The sequence below is a fragment of the Heptranchias perlo genome, chromosome 1 (genome assembly GCF_035084215.1).
Source record: "Heptranchias perlo isolate sHepPer1 chromosome 1, sHepPer1.hap1, whole genome shotgun sequence".
NCBI classification, from domain to species: Eukaryota; Metazoa; Chordata; class Chondrichthyes; order Hexanchiformes; family Hexanchidae; genus Heptranchias; species Heptranchias perlo.
The window spans coordinates 28807267-28825464 of NC_090325.1; the positions used below are offsets into that span (position 1 = coordinate 28807267).

General features: G+C 42.6%; 2 protein-coding genes across 3 annotated transcripts in view; one reads left to right on the forward strand and one right to left on the reverse strand.

Annotated features, from left to right (window-relative positions):
• Window positions 1–10655, reverse strand: part of nelfa (negative elongation factor complex member A) — a 45091-nt gene extending 34436 nt beyond the window's left edge. Inside the window, exon 1 of the mRNA XM_067982939.1 lies at window positions 10388–10655. Within this exon, the coding sequence (XP_067839040.1) occupies window positions 10388–10597 (210 nt within the window). The 5' untranslated portion in view covers window positions 10598–10655. The remainder of the gene's footprint in view (window positions 1–10387) is intronic.
• nicol1 (NELL2 interacting cell ontogeny regulator 1) lies at window positions 10359–18078 on the forward strand. Of its 2 annotated transcripts, none has more exons than XM_067982966.1 (4): window positions 10359–10496; window positions 11150–11285; window positions 13989–14077; window positions 15163–18078. In XM_067982966.1, the coding sequence occupies exons 1-4, from the start codon at window positions 10476–10478 to the stop codon at window positions 15232–15234; spliced, it is 318 nt and encodes a 105-aa protein (XP_067839067.1). In that variant the 5' UTR covers window positions 10359–10475; the 3' UTR covers window positions 15235–18078. The 2 variants fall into 2 exon arrangements, with proteins under 2 accessions (XP_067839067.1, XP_067839076.1); XM_067982975.1 differs by having other exon boundaries at window positions 10364–10957.
• Window positions 18079–18198: the final 120 nt, after the last annotated feature.

The window sequence follows — 18198 nt, forward strand, 5'->3', positions numbered from 1 at the left end:
TCATCTGTATAGAAAGAAACAGAGTTAACGTTTCAGGTCGAAGACCGCTTGTCAGAACTGGTCGTGGTTGAAGATTAAACAATTTTAAGCAACTACAGAGCCAGGGAGAAGCAGTGGGGAGGACGAAAGAACAAAAGGTCATAACCACTGCTCCCATTTTTTTTTGGGCAGGTGCTGGTAATGGTTCTGATGTTGCCATTTGCAGCTCCCTTTAGACCCATCTTTTGTTTCCCTTACTTGTCCCATTACCACCCTCCTTGCCTTGCACCATCATCCCTTTTGTCATTTAATCACTCTATCACAGACCGTCCCTTTTGTTCTTTCCTCCCCTCCCCCTGGCTCTGTAGTTGCTTAAAGATTGTTTAATCTTCAGCTTCTTCCAGTTCTGACAGAGGGTCATCGACCTGAAAATGTTAACTGTTTCTTTCTCGAGAGATGCTTATTAACGTAAGAAATAGGAATTAGGAGCAGGAGTTGGCCATACGGCCCCTCGAGCCTGCTCCGCCATTCACTATCATGGATGATTTTCGGCTTCAACTGCACTTTCCCGCCCAATCTCCATATCCCTTGATTCCCCTAGAGTCTAAAAATCTATTGATCTCAGTCTTGAATATACTCGTGATGTGGAGATGCCGGTGATGGACTGGGGTTGACAAATGTAAGGAATCTTACAACACCAGGTTATAAGTCCAACTGTTTTATTTGAAAAAATCACAAGCTTTCGGAGGCTTTCTCCTTCATCAGGTGAGCGAGTGTGACGCTCACCTGACGAAGGAGAAAGCCTCCGAAAGCTTGTGATTTTCAAATAAAACAGTTGGACTATAACCTGTGTGTTGTAAGATTCCTTATATTTGAATATACTCAACAACTCAGCATCCACAGCCCTCTGGGGTAGAGAATTCCAAAGATTCACAACCTTCTGAGTGAAAGAAATTCCTCCTCATCTCAGTCCTAACTGTCCGACCCCTTATCCAAGACTACGTCCCCTAGTTCTAGACTCTCCAGCCAGGGGAAACATCCTCTCAGCAACAACCCTGTCAAGCTCTCTTAGAATCTTATACGTTTCAATGAGATCATCTCTCATTCTTCTGAACTCCCAGAGAGTATAGGCCCATTCTACTCAATCTTTCCTCATTGGACAACCCTCTCATCCCAGGAATTAAGGACAGTTATAATGTGAGCAGAATTGCTGAAGCAGTGTGTAACCATAATGTAAATGCATTAATGATGCTTTTGCTACACATGGGCCATTCTTCTCTCAATGAGACACAATGCTTTAAAAAGTCATTGTAAACAATTTTACAACACCAAGTTATAGTCCAGCATTTTATTTTAAATTCACAAGCTTTCGGAGGCTTCCTCCTTCGTCAGGTAAATGTTCAGGAGCTCCTTGAAGCCTACGCATTTATACATATAGAACAATACATGGTGTTTACAGACTGCCCCTGCAACTGCCCGTTGCCAAGGCAATCACCCGTGTTCAGACAGAGAGGTGTCACCTGCAGAACCCCCGAATACACATATTGTTGAATGTGTATTCGGGGGTTCTGCAGGTGACACCTCTCTGTCTGAACACGGTGATTGCCTTGGCAACGGGCAGTTGCAGGGGCAGTCTGTAAACACCATGTATTGTTCTATATGTATAAATGCGTAGGCTTCAAGGAGCTCCTGAACATTTACCTGACGAAGGAGGAAGCCTCCGAAAGCTTGTGAATTTAAAATAAAATTGCTGGACTATAACTTGGTGTTGTAAAATTGTTTACAATTGTCAACCCCAGTCCATCACCGGCATCTCCACATCTTAAAAAGTCATGCAACATTAAATTAAAAACATTACAAACTTTTTTATTGCGATTTTGCCATGAAATAAGGTGGAGTGAATTTTCACTGCAACAGTAACAATCACACATGATAAAACTGCAGCTAGTCATTTTTGACAGCATACTTGAGTATAAGGTTGGCTTTTGTTTGAGTCAGGCAGTAGGCTTCTACATCATTTGTGCCTCTGGAGTTCTGGTCCTTGTGATTTAATTAATTTACTACAGGCTATTGTGAGGCAGATGATCTGGAATGTAAATAACTTATCCTTTTAAAAAAAACAATCCAGATTTAACTGCCTGAAGCTCTTGGGAACCATTCTACATTGACACCATTCTAGATACCATACTCACCATGCTAGAGTCTATTATAAAAGATGTGATAACAGAACACTTGGAGGGCATTAACGGGATTGAACAAAGTCAGCATGGGTTTATGAAAAGGAAATCATGCTTAACAAATCTACTGGAGTTCTTTGAGGATGTAATTATTAGAATAGATAGGGGAGAACTAGTGGATGTGGTGTATTTGGATTTTCAGAAGGCTTTTGATAAGGTCCCACACAAGAGGTTAGTGTGCAAAATTAAAGCACATGAGATTGGGGGGAATATACTGGCATAGATTGAGAATTGGTTGACAGACAGGAAACAGAGAGTAGGAATAAACGGGTCTTTTTCCCGAGTGGCAGGCAGTGACTAGTGGGGTACCGCAGGGATCAGTGCTTGGGCCCCAGCTATTCACAATATATATATCAATGATTTGTTGAGGGAACTAAATGTAACATTTCCAAGTTTGCAGACGACACAAAGCTGAGGTGGAATGTGAGCTGTGAGGAGGATGCAAAGACGCTCCAATGTGATTTAGAGGTGAGGTGAGAGTGACTGCCCTTGACATTAAGGCAGCATTTGATCGAGTGTGGCACCAAGGAGCCCTAGTAAAATTGAAGACAATGGGAATCAGGGGGAAAACTCTCCAGTGGCTGGAGTCATACCTAGCACAAAGGAAGATGGTAGTGGTTGTTGGAGGCCAATTATCTCAGCCCCAGGGCATTGCTGCAGGAGTTCCTCAGGGCAGTGTCCTAGGCCCAACCATCTTCTGCTGCTTCATCAATGACCTTCCCTCCATCATAAGGTCAGAAATGGGGATGTTCGCTGATGATTGCACAGTGTTCAGTTCCATTCGCAACCCCTCAAATAACGAAGCAGTCCGAGCCCGCATGCAGCAAGACCTGGACAACATCCAGGCTTGGGCTGATAAGTGGCAAGTAACATTCGCCCTTGACATTCAACGGCATTACCATCGCCGAATCCCCCATCATCAACATCCTGGGGGTCACCATTGATCAGAAACTTAACTGGACCAGCCATATAAATACTGTGGCTACGAGAGCAGGTCAGAGGCTGGGTATTCTGCGGCGAGTGACTCACCTCCTGACTCCCCAAAGCCTTTCCACAATCTACAAGGCACAAGTCAGGAGTGTGATGGAATACTCTCCACTTGCTTGGAGCTCCAACAACACTCAAGAAGCTCGACACCATCCAGGACAAAGCAGCCCGCTTGATTGGCACCCCATCCACCACCCTAAACATTCACTCCATTCACCACCGGCACACAGTGGCTGCAGTGTGTACCATCCACAGGATGCACTGCAGCAACTCGCCAAGGCTTCTTCGACAGCTCCTCCCAAACCCGTGACCTCTACCACCTCGAAGGACAAGAGCAGCAGGCACATGGGAACAACACCACCTGCACGTTCCCCTCCAAGTCACACACCATCCCGACTTGGAAATATATCGCCGTTCCTTCATTGTCGCTGGGTCAAAATCCTGGAACTCCCTTCCTAACAGCACTGTGGGAGAACCGTCATCACACGGACTGCAGCGGTTCAAGAAGGCGGCTCACCACCACCTTCTCAGGGCAATTAGGGATGGGTAATAAATGCCAGCCTTGCCAGCGACGCCCACATCCCATGAACGAATAAAAAAAAGACAAGTTGAGTGAGTGGGCAAGAACATGACAGATGCAGTATAACTTTGGTTGTAAAAACAGAAAGGCAGATTATTATCTGAATGGTGATAGAATGGGAAAAGGGGAGATGCAACGAGACCTGGGTATCCTTGTACACCAGTCGCTGAAAGCGAGCATTCAGGTGCAGCAAGCAGTTAGGAAGGCGAATGGTATGTTGGCCTTCATTGCAAGAGGATGTGAGTACAGGAGCAGGGATGTCTTACTGCAGTTACACAGGGCCTTGGTGAGACCACATCTGGAGTATTGTGTGCAGTTTTGGTCTCCTTATCCGAGGAAGGATGTCCTTGCCATGGAGGGAGTGCAACAAAGGTTTACCAGACTGATTCCTGGGATGGCAGGATTGACATATGAGGAGAGATTGGGTCGACTAGGCCTATATTCACTGGAGTTTAGAAGAATGAGAGGTGATCTCATCGAAACATATAAAATTCTAACAGGACTAGACAGACTAGATGCAGGGAGGATGTTCCCGATGGCTGGGGAGTCCAGAACCAGGGGTCACAGTCTCAGGATACGGGGTATGCCATTTAGAACAGAGATGAGGAGAAATTTCTTCACTCAGAGGGTGGTGAATCTGTGGAATTCCCTACCACAGACGGCAGTGGAGGCCAAGTCATTAGATGTATTCAAGGAGATAGATATGTTTCTTAATGCTAAAAGGATCAAGGAATATGGGGAAAAAGCGGGAACAGGGTACAGAGTTAGACAATCAGCCACGATCATTTTGAATGACGGAGCAGGCCCGAAGGGCCGAATGGCCTACTCTTGCTCCTATTTTCTATGTTTCTGGATAGTAATAGCAGTGGGCAACGGTGAGAATGAGGCTTGGGGGCAACGGCCACAGTGAAAAACCGTCTGGATGCAGCTGATCACATGCTGAGGTCCTGACGTGGACCCCCAAATTTTCTCTTACTCACATTCATTGAGGAAGTAACAACCCAAGTCAACAGTAGTAAGCCCAAAGATGTGGTGTACCTTGATTTCCAAAAGGCTATCAATTAAAATCAAAGCTGCAGAACTTCAGGGTAAGCTGGGAATGGAGCTGGCTGAAGGGTCAGAAGCAACATGCACTTGTTAGAGGCACTGGGGATGAAATTAGTCTTCAGCAGAATCATTTAGGAAACAATGGATGTTACATGTGGCGAGGGGCACGTGTTTGATCCATCCAGAGAGATCCTATCAAGATGGACCGAATAGCATTCCCTATCCATAATAACTCCTTGATCTCCTGTGCAACCATAGATTCATACTGGATCACGAGATCTAAACGGCACAATCGTTGAGTGGGTCGTAAATAACTACAAATCCAAGTGCTCCCTTGCAATAAAAATCCCCGCCCGCCATACCCCAATCCCTCAGGCTAGAAATAACTACGAATGGCACCCCCCGACCCCCCCCCAACTCGTCTGATCCCATGCTACCTGTGGCTCGCAATTTAACTTCCCCTCCCATTCCCACATTGACTTCTTTGTTATTGGCCTTGTACAATGTTCCAACAAAGCTCAACGCAAGTATCAAGAACTATTTTCATCTTTCTCCTTAGAACCCTGCAATCCTCTGATCTGAACATTGACTCGAGTTAACTTCAGATTTTAGCTATAATCCTCATTTTCAAACCAATTTTAATTCCACACCTGACATCTAGCTTTTTCATTGCTCATTTTCTTGCATTTGCTCAGGCACCCACTTCTTTGGCTATTTACACACCCTTTGTGTCTTTGTGTATGACTTGACTGAGGTCACATCATTCCACTCATGATTCCTCTCTGGTTCACTATGCTATGCCCCGCCCCCCTCCCTCCCCCTATTTTTCAGTTTTGAAGAAGGGTCTGTATCCGAAATGTTAACTTGTCTGTTCTCTCTTTAGAGGCTGACTCACCTGCTGGGTGTTTCCAGCATTAGGAACACAACAGGTGTAGGTCATTCAGCCTGCCCCACCATTCAATTAGATCATAGCTGACCTGTACCTCAACTCCATTTACCCACCGTCTCACCATATGCCTTGATACCATTTCCTATTTGTTTAAAACAAATAGAAGGTGGACTTCCCTTTCAGATATCAGTTTGGCATGTGAGTTTTTCTGGCATTGTTTTTATAGAGTCATAGAGTCATACAGCACAGATAGAGGCCCTTCGGCCCATCGTGTCCGCGCCGGCCATCAGCCCTGTCTACTCTAATCCCATATTCCAGCATTTGGTCCGTAGCCTTGTATGCTATGGCATTTCAAGTGCTCATCCAAATGCTTCTTGAATGTTGTGAGGGTTCCTGCCTCCACAACCCTTTCAGGCAGTGAGTTCCAGACTCCAACCACCCTCTGGGTGAAAAAGTTCTTTCTCAAATCACCTCTAAACCTCCCGCCTTTTACCTTGAATCTATGTCCCCTTGTTATAGAACCCTCAACGAAGGGAAAAAGCTCCTTAGTATCCATCCTATCTGTGCCCCTCATAATTTTGTACACCTCAATCATGTCCCCCCTCAGCCTCCTCTGCTCCAAGGAAAACAAACCCAATCTTCCCAGTCTCTCTTCATAGCTGAAGCGCTCCAGCCCTGGTAACATCCTGGTGAATCTCCTCTGCACCCTCTCCAAAGCGATCACATCCTTCCTGTAGTGTGGCGACCAGAACTGCACACAGTACTCCAGCTGTGGCCTAACCAGTGTTTTATACAGCTCCATCATAACCTCCTTGCTCTTATATTCTATGCCTCAGCTAATAAAGGCAAGTATCCCATATGCCTTCTTTACCACCTTATCTACCTGTTCCGCCGCCTTCAGGGATCTGTGAACTTGCACACCAAGATCCCTCTGACCCTCTGTCTTGCCTAGGGTCCTCCCATTCATTGTGTATTCCCTTGCCTTGTTAGTCCCTCCAAAGTGCATTACCTCGCACTTTTCCGGGTTAAATTCCATTTGCCACTGTTCCGCCCATCTGACCAACCCATCTATATCGTCCTGCAGACTGAGGCTATCCTCCTCGCTATTTACCACCCTACCAATCTTTGTATCATCAGCGAACTTACTGATCATACCTTTTACATTCATATCCAAGTCGTTAATGTAGACCACAAACAGCAAGGGACCCAGCACCGATCCCTGTGGTACCCCACTGGCCACAGGCTTCCAGTCACAAAAACAACCTTCGACCATCACCCTCTGCCTTCTGCCACTAAGCCAGTTTTGTATCCAAAGTGCCAAGGCACCCTGGATTCCATGGGCTCGTACCTTCTTGACCAGTCTCCTGTGGGGGACTTTATTGAAGGCCTTACTGAAATCCATGTATACCACATCCACTGCGTTACCCTCATCCACACGCCTAGTCACCCCCTCAAAAAATTCAATCAAATTAGTCAGACATGATCTTCCCTTGACAAAGCCATGTTGACTATCCCTGATTAATCCTTGCTTCTCCAAGTGGAGACTAATTTTGTCCTTCAGAATTTTTTCCAATAATTTTCCTACCACTGATGTTAGGCTCACTGGCCTGTAGTTCCCCGGTTTTTCCCTACTCCCCTTCTTGAATAATGGTATTACATTAGCGGTTCTCCAGTCCTCTGGCACATCCCCTGTGGCCAGAGAGGTTCTGAATATATGTGTCAGAGCCCCCGCAATCTCCTCCTTTGCCTCACACAGTAGCCTGGGATACATTTCGTCCGGGCCTGGGGATTTATCCATTTTTAGGCCTGCTAAAACCGCCAATACCTCCTCCCGCTCAATGCATTGGCCATGAACTGCTTTGGGCTATCATGAGCATTTGGAAAGACAGTGTATAAATGCAAGTTCTATCTTTATACTACAGTAAAACTGATTACAATAAAATATATTTATTTACAAACTAGTTCACTTCCTAAAGACAAAAACATTTTTTTTGTTTCTGTATTTGTTTCCCATGTTCTAATTCACCTCTCAATCATTGTTAGTCTTGAATTGTGTATGTGTGTCTTTTTGAAACACTATCACTCAGAAGAACTGCTGTAGAGAATATATATATATTTATTTATTAGGAGAGAGATGCTAAGAGATTCCTCTTATTTGCTCCCGCTTCGCTGAACTTTATTTTGCCAGAAGTGCTGTTTACATTTTTGAACAAGAGAGGCTCATTGTCTCAGAACACATACTGTATCTACTGGCGAAGCAGAAAGAGATCAGAGGACTTTCCCAGCCAGTGAATTCTAATATCAACTCTTTCAGTGTCAGGCTAATTTTATAAAATAATTCTAAGGAAATACCAGAAATTAAACGTCAGGGAAGTGGTTTAATATTATTTTTGGGGAGATAATCAAGTGGTTAGTCATGTTACTGGTTACAAAAATATTACATTTTTAAAATTCCAATTTACTGGGGACATTTGTTCTTCAGAATGCCCCTTGAAAAATCGTCTTTGCTAGAAGTTAAGAAAGCCACTAAGTAGAAATTTTGTTAAGCTATATAACTGACATGAATGCAACGTTTGGTGTTCGATAATTATGAATGAATTGAGCGTTTTTTGAAGCTTAAAGTTGATGTTGTTGATCCCGGGGAAGGAACAAGTAGAGCCCAGCAAAAGAAAAACAGGAAATGTGTTCCTTCCTACTTGGACGTGGATTCACATTTACTGGTTCTGACAAAAATCCTTGACCGTCACGTGTTTGTGTTAAGCTCTTGCTGAAGATAGTATGAAACCAAGAATACTAAAACACCTGCCCTCAAAGATAAACCACGAGACGTTTTCAAACAAAAGCTCTTTCAACTGAAAAGACAGATGAAGGTAATAGGAGAATGCAGTGCTACCCTGGCCAGAGCCATTGATGCATCCTATGCTGCCTCATACTAAATAGAAAGAAGTGAAAATTTTAATTCAATTGATGAAAGTCTTATACCATCAGCATTGATTGAAATGGCATTGATAGTATGTGGAAGGAAAGTTGCTGACCAGCCAAGTCTCACCCCACAATCTGACAACACGGTTGATTGTATAATTGCTGATATGGCAGGAGGAGTTGGTCCAAATTTTAGACCAGTACATGACAAGTAAAAACAGTAAGTGGAATTGTTTTGTCAAGATTTGCATGGGGCAAAAGACATGACCGGATGCAATAGTTTACTTGCTGCTTGGGTGAAAGCTTTTGCACCACTGTTGTATACGCAGGGAGGTACTAGCCACAAAAGCGACAGCTGCAGTCAAGGCAGTGAACCACATAAAAGCTCAACCACTGAACTTACACCTCTTCTCAGTGCTATGTGGAGAGATGGGATCATTGCACCTGCAACTTCTGCTTTGTATGGAAGTTCGATTGCTGTCGTATGGTTTTGGCAAGAATCTGCAAACTCAGGGAGGAGTGACTATGTTTTTAAATTGAATCTGAATCATTAGTTCATGATTTTCTCGATCACAGCTTCCAGGTTTTACTGGGCTATTTGACTGACATGTTTGACAAGCTCAATGAACCTTTCTTTGCAAAGTAAGAACTGTAACATTTATGCATGAAAAAGTATAAAGCACTGTCAAAAAACCTTTGCTATGCAGTAGCTATATGCTGCAAGACAATGTAACTATGTTCCCGACATTGTCTTCTGTCATTATGGACTGTGAAATATCTAGTCTAGAAATTAAAGATGTAATTCTGGAGCATTTGTCTCAGCTTTGCACAAAATTCAAAGAATATCTTCCTGAAGGGGAGGCAAATGAATGGCAGGATTTCAGAGGACTTTGTAGCAAAGGCCAAGATTGATGTGAATCTAAGACAATTTGATCGATGTTGCTGGTGACTTTAAGTTTTGAGAGATAATTTTAAAGCCATACCTCTTGATCAGTTCTGGCTCTCAATTCAAAAAAAGTTCAGAGTTGTCCCAAAGAGCTGTTGAATTACTTGTTCGCTTTGCCTCAACATATGTGTGATGTGGAATTTTTTTCACTTACATTAAAAGCAAGTACAGAAGCCCCTTGAACGTAGACTGATTTGCAGTTTGAAACTCTCCAAGATTCCACAAATTGTGCACTACAAACAGGCTCATCCTGCTCATTGAGATAAGAGTGAGTCATCGAGTGCTCTTTTATGGTCACGTTTATTTAGTAGGCTACTGTGCTATTAACGTTGTTTTCTATCTTAAGCAATGTTATGTTAGTCGAGAAAATAAAATCCTCTTGTTCCATGTAAAAATACTGTTTCTTAGAAAGGGGCATGAATCTCTGAAGGGGGCTCAGCAAATAAAGTTTGGGAGCCTCTACAATAAACTGGAATCATACAGATTGTAAGATCATTATTAAAATGATCTTGATAGAGTCTGTTTAATATTAATTTCCACCAAACAAGCTACATGTATTTATTAATACAATTTCCCATATGCTACAATCCCTTCTTTTTTAAAAAAATAATAAACTTTTTGGAGTTGATCCATCATGTTCTTTCGAAATATATACATACTACGTCTTGCATCTAGAAGGGGCGGTTATATTTAGTGATTTGACCCCAATGCTTCATGTACTTCCTGCCGCGCTCTCTTCAGTTTCCCTTCCAGACTCGCTGACACGCACAGAGTGAGAGAGAGAAGCAAAGGCGGCTCACCTCGTCCACTGTCCGCTTGGGAAGGTGCAGGATCCCCAACAGCAGTTTGAGCTTCACCGCCGACGAGAGGCCGTGAAAACACACTCGGATGTTGTCCACGACGTCCTTAGTGAGCAGCGAGGCGATGCTGGGAGGCGCCCAGAGCTCGTCCGCCGCCCCGAGTTTATTGTGAAGCCACAAGCCTGTGTCGCTCTCCCTCATGGACGCCATCTTGAAGAAGGAGATTTGAATGGACGGGCATTAAACGGGACGACTAAACCCTTTGCTCTACGCCCCGCCCCCTCACACTCAAGCCCCTCCTACCGCCCCGCCCCGTCGGAAGCCCACAACCAAACTCGCTAACCGCTGCGAAGCCGCGCCTTCCGCTGTCAGTTGGTTTGACTGACGTGGCCGTGTCCCCGCCTCTTCGGCCAGCCCGCCTAGCCAATTGGTGCAATTCACACGTCAATCATATCAATGATCCATTCCCTGCCCCCCCCCCCCCCACCCTGTACACGCGCGCGCACGCACCGCTAATCAAGTTGAGTTGAGAGGAAGGAAGCTCGAGTGGTTTTAAATTTAAATTTTTCGGTCGGTTCGAGTCAGATTATTTTAAGGAGAAATTTTTTCCTTTAAACCGGCTGGTTTTTTTTTAAAAGAGTAGTTAAATGTTTAGTCGTCAGGTTTACGATTGATAATAAAATAACGGCACGCTTGCTTTTATTTTCTTCCTTTCTCTTCCCCCCCCCCCCCCCCCCCAACATTATCCCCCATTATTAACAGGTCGGTGGTGCGGAGGGTCTGACGCCGCTGCTCAGTGCGATGATGGCCGTTCCCCTGCCCTGTGTCATCGTCTTGCTCGCTGCCGGGTTGTTAGCTGAAGCCAACAGCGAATCGGGGACCGTGATCCCGGCTGAAAGTAAGTCCCGGTCCACCCCCTGCAGTTAAAGGTGTCATTCGGTGTTGGGACACCGCACTATAATTCTCGCCGACTAGTAACCTAGAGAACTTGTGTTCAGATCCCACCATGACAGTTTGAGAATTTTTGAATTCAAAAAAAATCTGGGGGGGAGGGGAAAGCTGATTTATCAGTAGAAGTGAGCAAGGAAACTGTCGGATTGTGGTTTAAAAACCCCAACTGGTTCCCTGATGTCCTTCGAGGAAGGAAACCTGCCGTCCTTACCAGGTCTGGCCGCCTCTAACAAGCCACTCAGTTGTATGGAATGGATGGACCTTGCCAGCGATGCCCACATGCCGCGAATTAATTTTTAAAAAATGTTCTCTGAAAAGCCTCGACCGTTACCCTCACTGGGCACCTGGTTTGCCCAAATGGAGCTTGCGACCTGAATGAATCCCCCCGCGATTGATGCGCTCTCCCCCGTAAATCCTGCTCTCTTTCCCCCCCCCCCACCACTTAAATGATAATCTTTCTCTGTGTTCGTCCCCGTACCTTTTTAAGGTCTTCTTTCAAGTATTTTATAGCCACTTGTGGTGAAGCCTTCCACATCCTAATCTCATTTTGCATGCCGAATAATTCCTTCTATCCTCTATCAGTGTATTTCTGGCAATGGCCTAACCTGGGTAATTGTTACTAAGTCACAGTTTTGTTTCTTAGTGGAGATACATACTGCCCTATTACCTGCAAGTTTAGTTATGTTTGACTCGACTTTTGCGTGTATAGTTCTCAGCGTCACGTTGGATTTAATGTACCTTGTGCATCGATGTAACTGGCCTTTGTTACACGACATTTTTCCTGCTGAGTTTATGCTGGTACCGTATAGGTCACTCGTTACAGAGATCTGATTCATTGACACAGGCATATACATATGTGTATTGTGCTTCATGTGTGCAGTGTTGTTCTTGGTGTTAATCTGTTTTCCTCCAATTCTAAGTGTAACCCGGCTGGTATGAATGAGGCAGTGTTCAATGCAGCTACCCACTACCTTAACCATCAGCCATCCAGGAAGCCTCATTTAATTTTTTTTAAGTAGTTGAAATCAGATCAATGAAAAATCTTGAAATAAGCCAATTTATTTGATAGTTTTAGATGTTTTTTACATCATCATGACCTGTCAACTCTGGAAATAATTTTATTTTTATTTACAAGAATTATTGAATCATAGAATGGTTACAGCACAGAAGGAGACCATTCAGCCTATTGAGCCTGTGCTGGATCACTGCAAGAGCAATCCAGCTAGTCCCACTCCTGCTCTTTCCCTGTACCCCGCAATTTTTTCCCTTTAAGTACTTATCCAATTCCCTTTTGAAAGCCATTGAATCTGCCTCCGGCACCCTTTCAGACATTGCATTCCAGATCATAACCATTTGCTGCGTAAAAAGGTTTTTCCACATGTTGCCTTTGGTTCTTTCACCTTAAATCTGTGTCCTCTGGTTCTCAACCCTTCTGCCAATGGGAACGGTTTCTTTCTATGTACTCTGTCTGACCCCTCATGATTTTGAACACCTCTGACAAATCTCCTTTCGACGTTATCTGCTCTAAGGAGAACCACCCCAGCTTCTTTAGCCTATCCCGTAACTGAAGTCCTTCATCCCTGGAACCATTCTAGTAAATTTTTTCTGCACCCTGTCTAAGGCCATCACATCCTTCCTAAAGTGCAGTGCCCAGAATTGGACACAATACTCCAGTTGTGGCCGAACCAGGATTTTATAAAGCTTCATCATAACCTCCTCGCTTTTGTACTCTATGCCTCTATTTATAGAGCCCAGGATCCCATATACTTTTATAAATTGCTTTCTCAACTTGCCCTGTCACCTTCAACAACCTGTGCACATATGTCCCCAGGTCTCTCTGTTCCTGCATCCCCTTTAGAATTGTACCCCTTAGTTTATATTGCCTCTTGTTCTTCCTACCAAAATGTATCACGTCGCACTTCTCTGCGTTAAATTTCATCTGCCACATGTCCGCTCATTCCACCACCCTGTCTATGTCCTCTTGAAGTCTATCGCTATCTTCCTCACTGTTTACTACACTTTCAAGTTTTGTGTCATCTGCAAATTTTGAAATTGTGCTCTGTACACCCAAGTTCAAGTCATTAATCTATATCAAGAAAAGCAGTGGTCCTAGTGCCGACCCCTGGGGGACACCACTATATACCATCCTCCAGTCTGAAAAACAACCATTCACCTGTTCACTACTCTCTGTTTCCTGTCACTTAGCCAATTTCATGTCCATGCAGTCATTGTCCCTTTTATTCTATGGGTTTCAACTTTTCTGACAAATTATAGTCCCAGATTGGAGGTGGGGATAGGAAAAATAAAGATTGAACCCTGTCTATTTTGAATGTGAGCTATTCTAGTTGAGTTGAATTTTGCAGTATGATTATGTAGTTATTTTAAAATATGATGCAATAAGTGCACAATAGCATTGTCTAGGGTGAGGCACTGCAATCTGTAAGACACTGATCAGGGCGTAATATTTGTTTTCTAATTTGAAAAACTTGTAATCACTTAGATATTCCACTGTAAATATCCAATGACAAAGCATTTGTGATCTTATTTGTTAGCTTGTTTTGATTGCTAAACCAGTCATGAGTTTTTATTCGTACTGTTTATGGTAAACTAGAGCCAGCTCATTTTTGCTGTTTTAATGTTTCTTCCACAGGTCGCCCCTGTGTTGACTGTCATGCTTTTGAATTCATGCAGAGAGCACTACAGGACTTGAAAAGGACTGCAAATAACCTAAACACTAGGGTAAGTATGCATTGCTCACTATAACAAATTGATAAAATAAATCAAAATAGTACAAATTTGAAAAGCTGTTGCTTGGAGCCATACAAGAAGTATTCTGTATGGCTTTTCTTTTATTGAAGAGTATAAAAGCAGTGCAGATGCTGGAGGTTATTATAAATGAGGTGCTGCTGTAAAGCTGACGAGGAGAGCAACTTTGAGAATACATGGTGTTCACTTTCAGAAGTATTGAAAAATGTAAGATGCATTCCAATTTTGTATTAGCACATCAGGCACATTGGTGGATAATTTTATTGCATAGCACAACTCAGTTAAGATCATAGAATGTACAGTACAGAAAAAGGCCATTCGGTCCAGCAGTCCATGCCGGTGTTTATGCTCCACACGAGCCTTCTCCCACCCTAGTTCATCTAACCCTATCAGCATTTCCTTCGTCTGAACTGCGTATATGGTGTAATTAGAATAAGTTCAACAAAATTTGGACAAGGGATGAGGAGAGCATCCCTTTGATAATGTAGAAGAGCATTTGGCTCATAGTTATGGACATAGTGACAGACAATCATAGGATCAAGCCCCTAGCACAAGCATCTTAGCTATTGTGTTTGCAATCAAGTAGAGAGCAGTCTAGTGTCCTCATCTTCCTCACCAGTATTCATAGCTAGTGTAAAGAATCCACTTTAGAATGGGTATTTACATTTTTGTTTGGAGAATGAGTCACCTTTTGATTTGGAATTTATTAATGACTACGGTCAAAGTTTACATTATGTTTTCTACTGATTCAATGCTGTAATATGAATTGCTTTCAAATATTCATCTGTATTTGCTTGGATGTTTCTTGGATTTTTTAAGTCGACAAATTAACTTTTTATGTTCAGTACAAAAAATTGCAACAGCTACATAGGACATAATCCAAGATGTGACTGTGCTTGAACTACAGTAAATTGTAACAAATAAATAAAAATAGATTTGTTTGAACAGGAAAGAATGTTTGCACATTGCATATATTGCATATAACATTGGTGTTTGTGTAACTGTGTGTATTTTGAAATTTTGGTTAACGTGTACCATTGATATTTGTATATTTACAGACTGATGATCTGCTGCTGAGAGTAGAAAAGCGCGCTTTGTGTGACTGCCTGTCTTCAAACCTGTTAGACTGATGAATCCGAGAAGGGCAGTAATACTTTGCTCATTCCAATGAATCATGTGACACACATACAAGTGAAATGTGTCTCAAAAGTTTGAGATGATGATGTGTTTTAAATCCAGTTTAGCTGGTGATGTGCGAAGCGAAATATTCAGTAAAATGTCAAATATATTTCAGAGGACTATTAAAAAAACACTAGATGGTAAATTATTTGATTTGTGAAGCCACTGCTCTTTGGAATTCTCTTCCAAAACCCCTTTGTCCTGGTACCTGTGTCCATGTTTTCAAAAGTCTCCTAAAGACCTTTCTCTTTCATCATTCCTTCAATGTCTTCCTTTCCCCCTGCCCTCCCCCAATCATTTCTTTCAGATCTACTCTGCCCACCTCTCCCTCTTGTCAAGTAGTCTGAGATGTTTTTAGGTAAGGAGCCCTATATAAATGTGAGCTTTATTTTGCAGGTCAGCATAATTTTTTTGCACGTTTATTTATCCTGCACTTAACTAGAAAGCATGAAATGTGATGTAATAAGATGGTTTACTATTGTACAACACTCCATTATGTTAAATTAGTGGTGAGTAGAATGTACTTTATTGTGTCTTGTACTAAGATTTAAATATTTAGCTCTGGAAAATGTGGTATTGTGCAAGATTGACAATTAGTTTTATTAATGTGTTGATATATACAGTATATGTGTTGATCCTAAAAATGTCTTATTTAACAATTTGAATATGCATGGTACTGTTACTATTGTTTTAACTCACTACATCTACCTAAAATTCTGTTCAACAAGAAACTATCTCAATTTATTTATCTTGTTGCAATTATACAGTGCAAAGTAAATTTGTGCCTGGCATCTGGTTTGTTCAATACTTTCATCCCATGTTTAGTGTCATTCTGAGCATTGTGCAGGAGTTGCGATTCAAACTGCCTTCCTTTTCACCCCCCTCACTTCTTGAATTTTGTTCAATTCCATTTTTTTTAAAAATTGCTTTGTTTCCCTCTCACATGTCATCTGCTGCATGCTGACCATAAGGCAGACTGGCATCATGTTCCCAGACAGATGGTTACTGCCCATGAAATTACTGAGCTGGATGCTTGGTGGTTTGAGAACAGTTTGAGCTGAGCCTCTGATTGTCACCCCATCTCTCTCAGAAATTGCCTTGTGCTCTATTCAGCGCCTTGTGGAGTGGAATATTAGTGTAAATCAGAGGCGCAGTGCACTTGTTTAAAATTTGTCCGTTCACATGCACCCTTTTGTTTTTGCATTGATAATTTAGATTAGGGTTTTCAAGCAGTGCTCATTTGTTTTCAGAATTAGAACACACACAGATAATGAGCGTGGAAACTCCATCTAATTTTCTAGCTCCTTTTAGTTTTAAAAAAAAATTATGAGGAGGGAAATCCAAATTAATCGTAGGAAAGATAATAGAGGCTTGCACTAGGGAAAGTGCACTTGTACAGCATTTGTTCTCAGGCTGACTAAATTTAAAATGATGCTATATTATATAGGTAGTCCTTCACTCATCCTTCGCCTCCAGTGTCTCTGTATGTCGCCCATTCTAATTTCTCTATTTTATAATAGGACTGTGGTCAAATGTTTTTTAGAATCCAAGTTTGGGATGATCCAACTACTTCCTGGCTAACCTCATTTTCCATTCTCTTTTACTGTCGAATTGAAGAGTTCGGGATGAGAAAAGGCCATTGGTTTATCAGAGCTCATTATTCTCGTCTAGGGTTGTCCAGCCCTTTCCAAACCTTCAGGTTGTCAAGACTCAAAGAACGGCATTGACTAGCCTTTGAGTGTTGCATGTGGTCTATGGGCTGCAGCTTGAATAGCCCTGCTCTAGTACATTAACTCTCTAATAAAGTTTGATAACCCAAATGATTTTTCCTCCATTACCTTGCTTGTTAGGTTATGCCAAACATTTATTATTTGAATGACTTAAGCTAGGGTATGGTTGCATAGTTGACAAGAACACTCTAGTACCTTGTTATGACCTCTTCCCCACCCCATCTTTACTGAAGGCATTGACTGTCTTACTGAGGTACAGTTCCAAGGATGGTGACTAGCTCCAGGAACTTTGCCTAAGTGTTCATTGGCTAGCGGTTAGAAAGAACACAGGGAAATTGCTGGCATACATCTTTTTATATGCAGTCCATGGGCTCCATGACACGCAACTGGTTCACTAAGAGGGTAAAAGCCTGGATTTTAACTGCCGGCTGGATTTCCCCACATGGGCAAGTTAATTTCCTGCCTGTGGCAGAATGAGGCCCGGTTGATTTTAACTGCTGAGCCTCATTTAAATCCCGCTGGTCGACTTCCTGCGCATGACAAATAGGAAGTTTTGGAAAATTGCCACCTGATGCCTGGTGGGGTTAGTGGGGGGTTCTCAAGTTGGGGTAGGGAAGGCCTAAGCTTTCCATATGGGACCGGAGGAGCAGTCCTGCTCCTCCTGGCCACACAAAGGAAAGAAAAACATTTACCTTTTTCAGCCTGTTCTGGAGCTGATTCTTTTTTGGCCTGGCAGGAAAGCCCCAGTGGCCTCCCTGCTCAGTCATGAGTTACAATTATTAAAATTATTATTTTAAACTTTTCCTGAAAATAACCAACAATGTATATGCCTTTCTCCCGGACTGTCTGTGGCCAGGGTCCGTGCTGCCCCTCGTGCACATTTCTGGCTATCACCCCATGATCCTTTTTTTTTATACCAGCACCCTAGAAATGAATATTTGTGTTATTAACATACAAATGTTTCATACATTCATATGACATTCCACTGTCCAGGAATTTAATGGAAACATTAACCATTCAAAATAAATGGATTTATGCCTTTATTAAAATAGCGTAACAAACGAATGTTGCTTATGTGCTTGTGTACTGATTTTGCAAAACAGTCATTTCTAGGCTATAGATCTCAGTATTTGGACATTTTCAATGTTGGCATCTCTACATAATACAAATTGATTTAATATTACT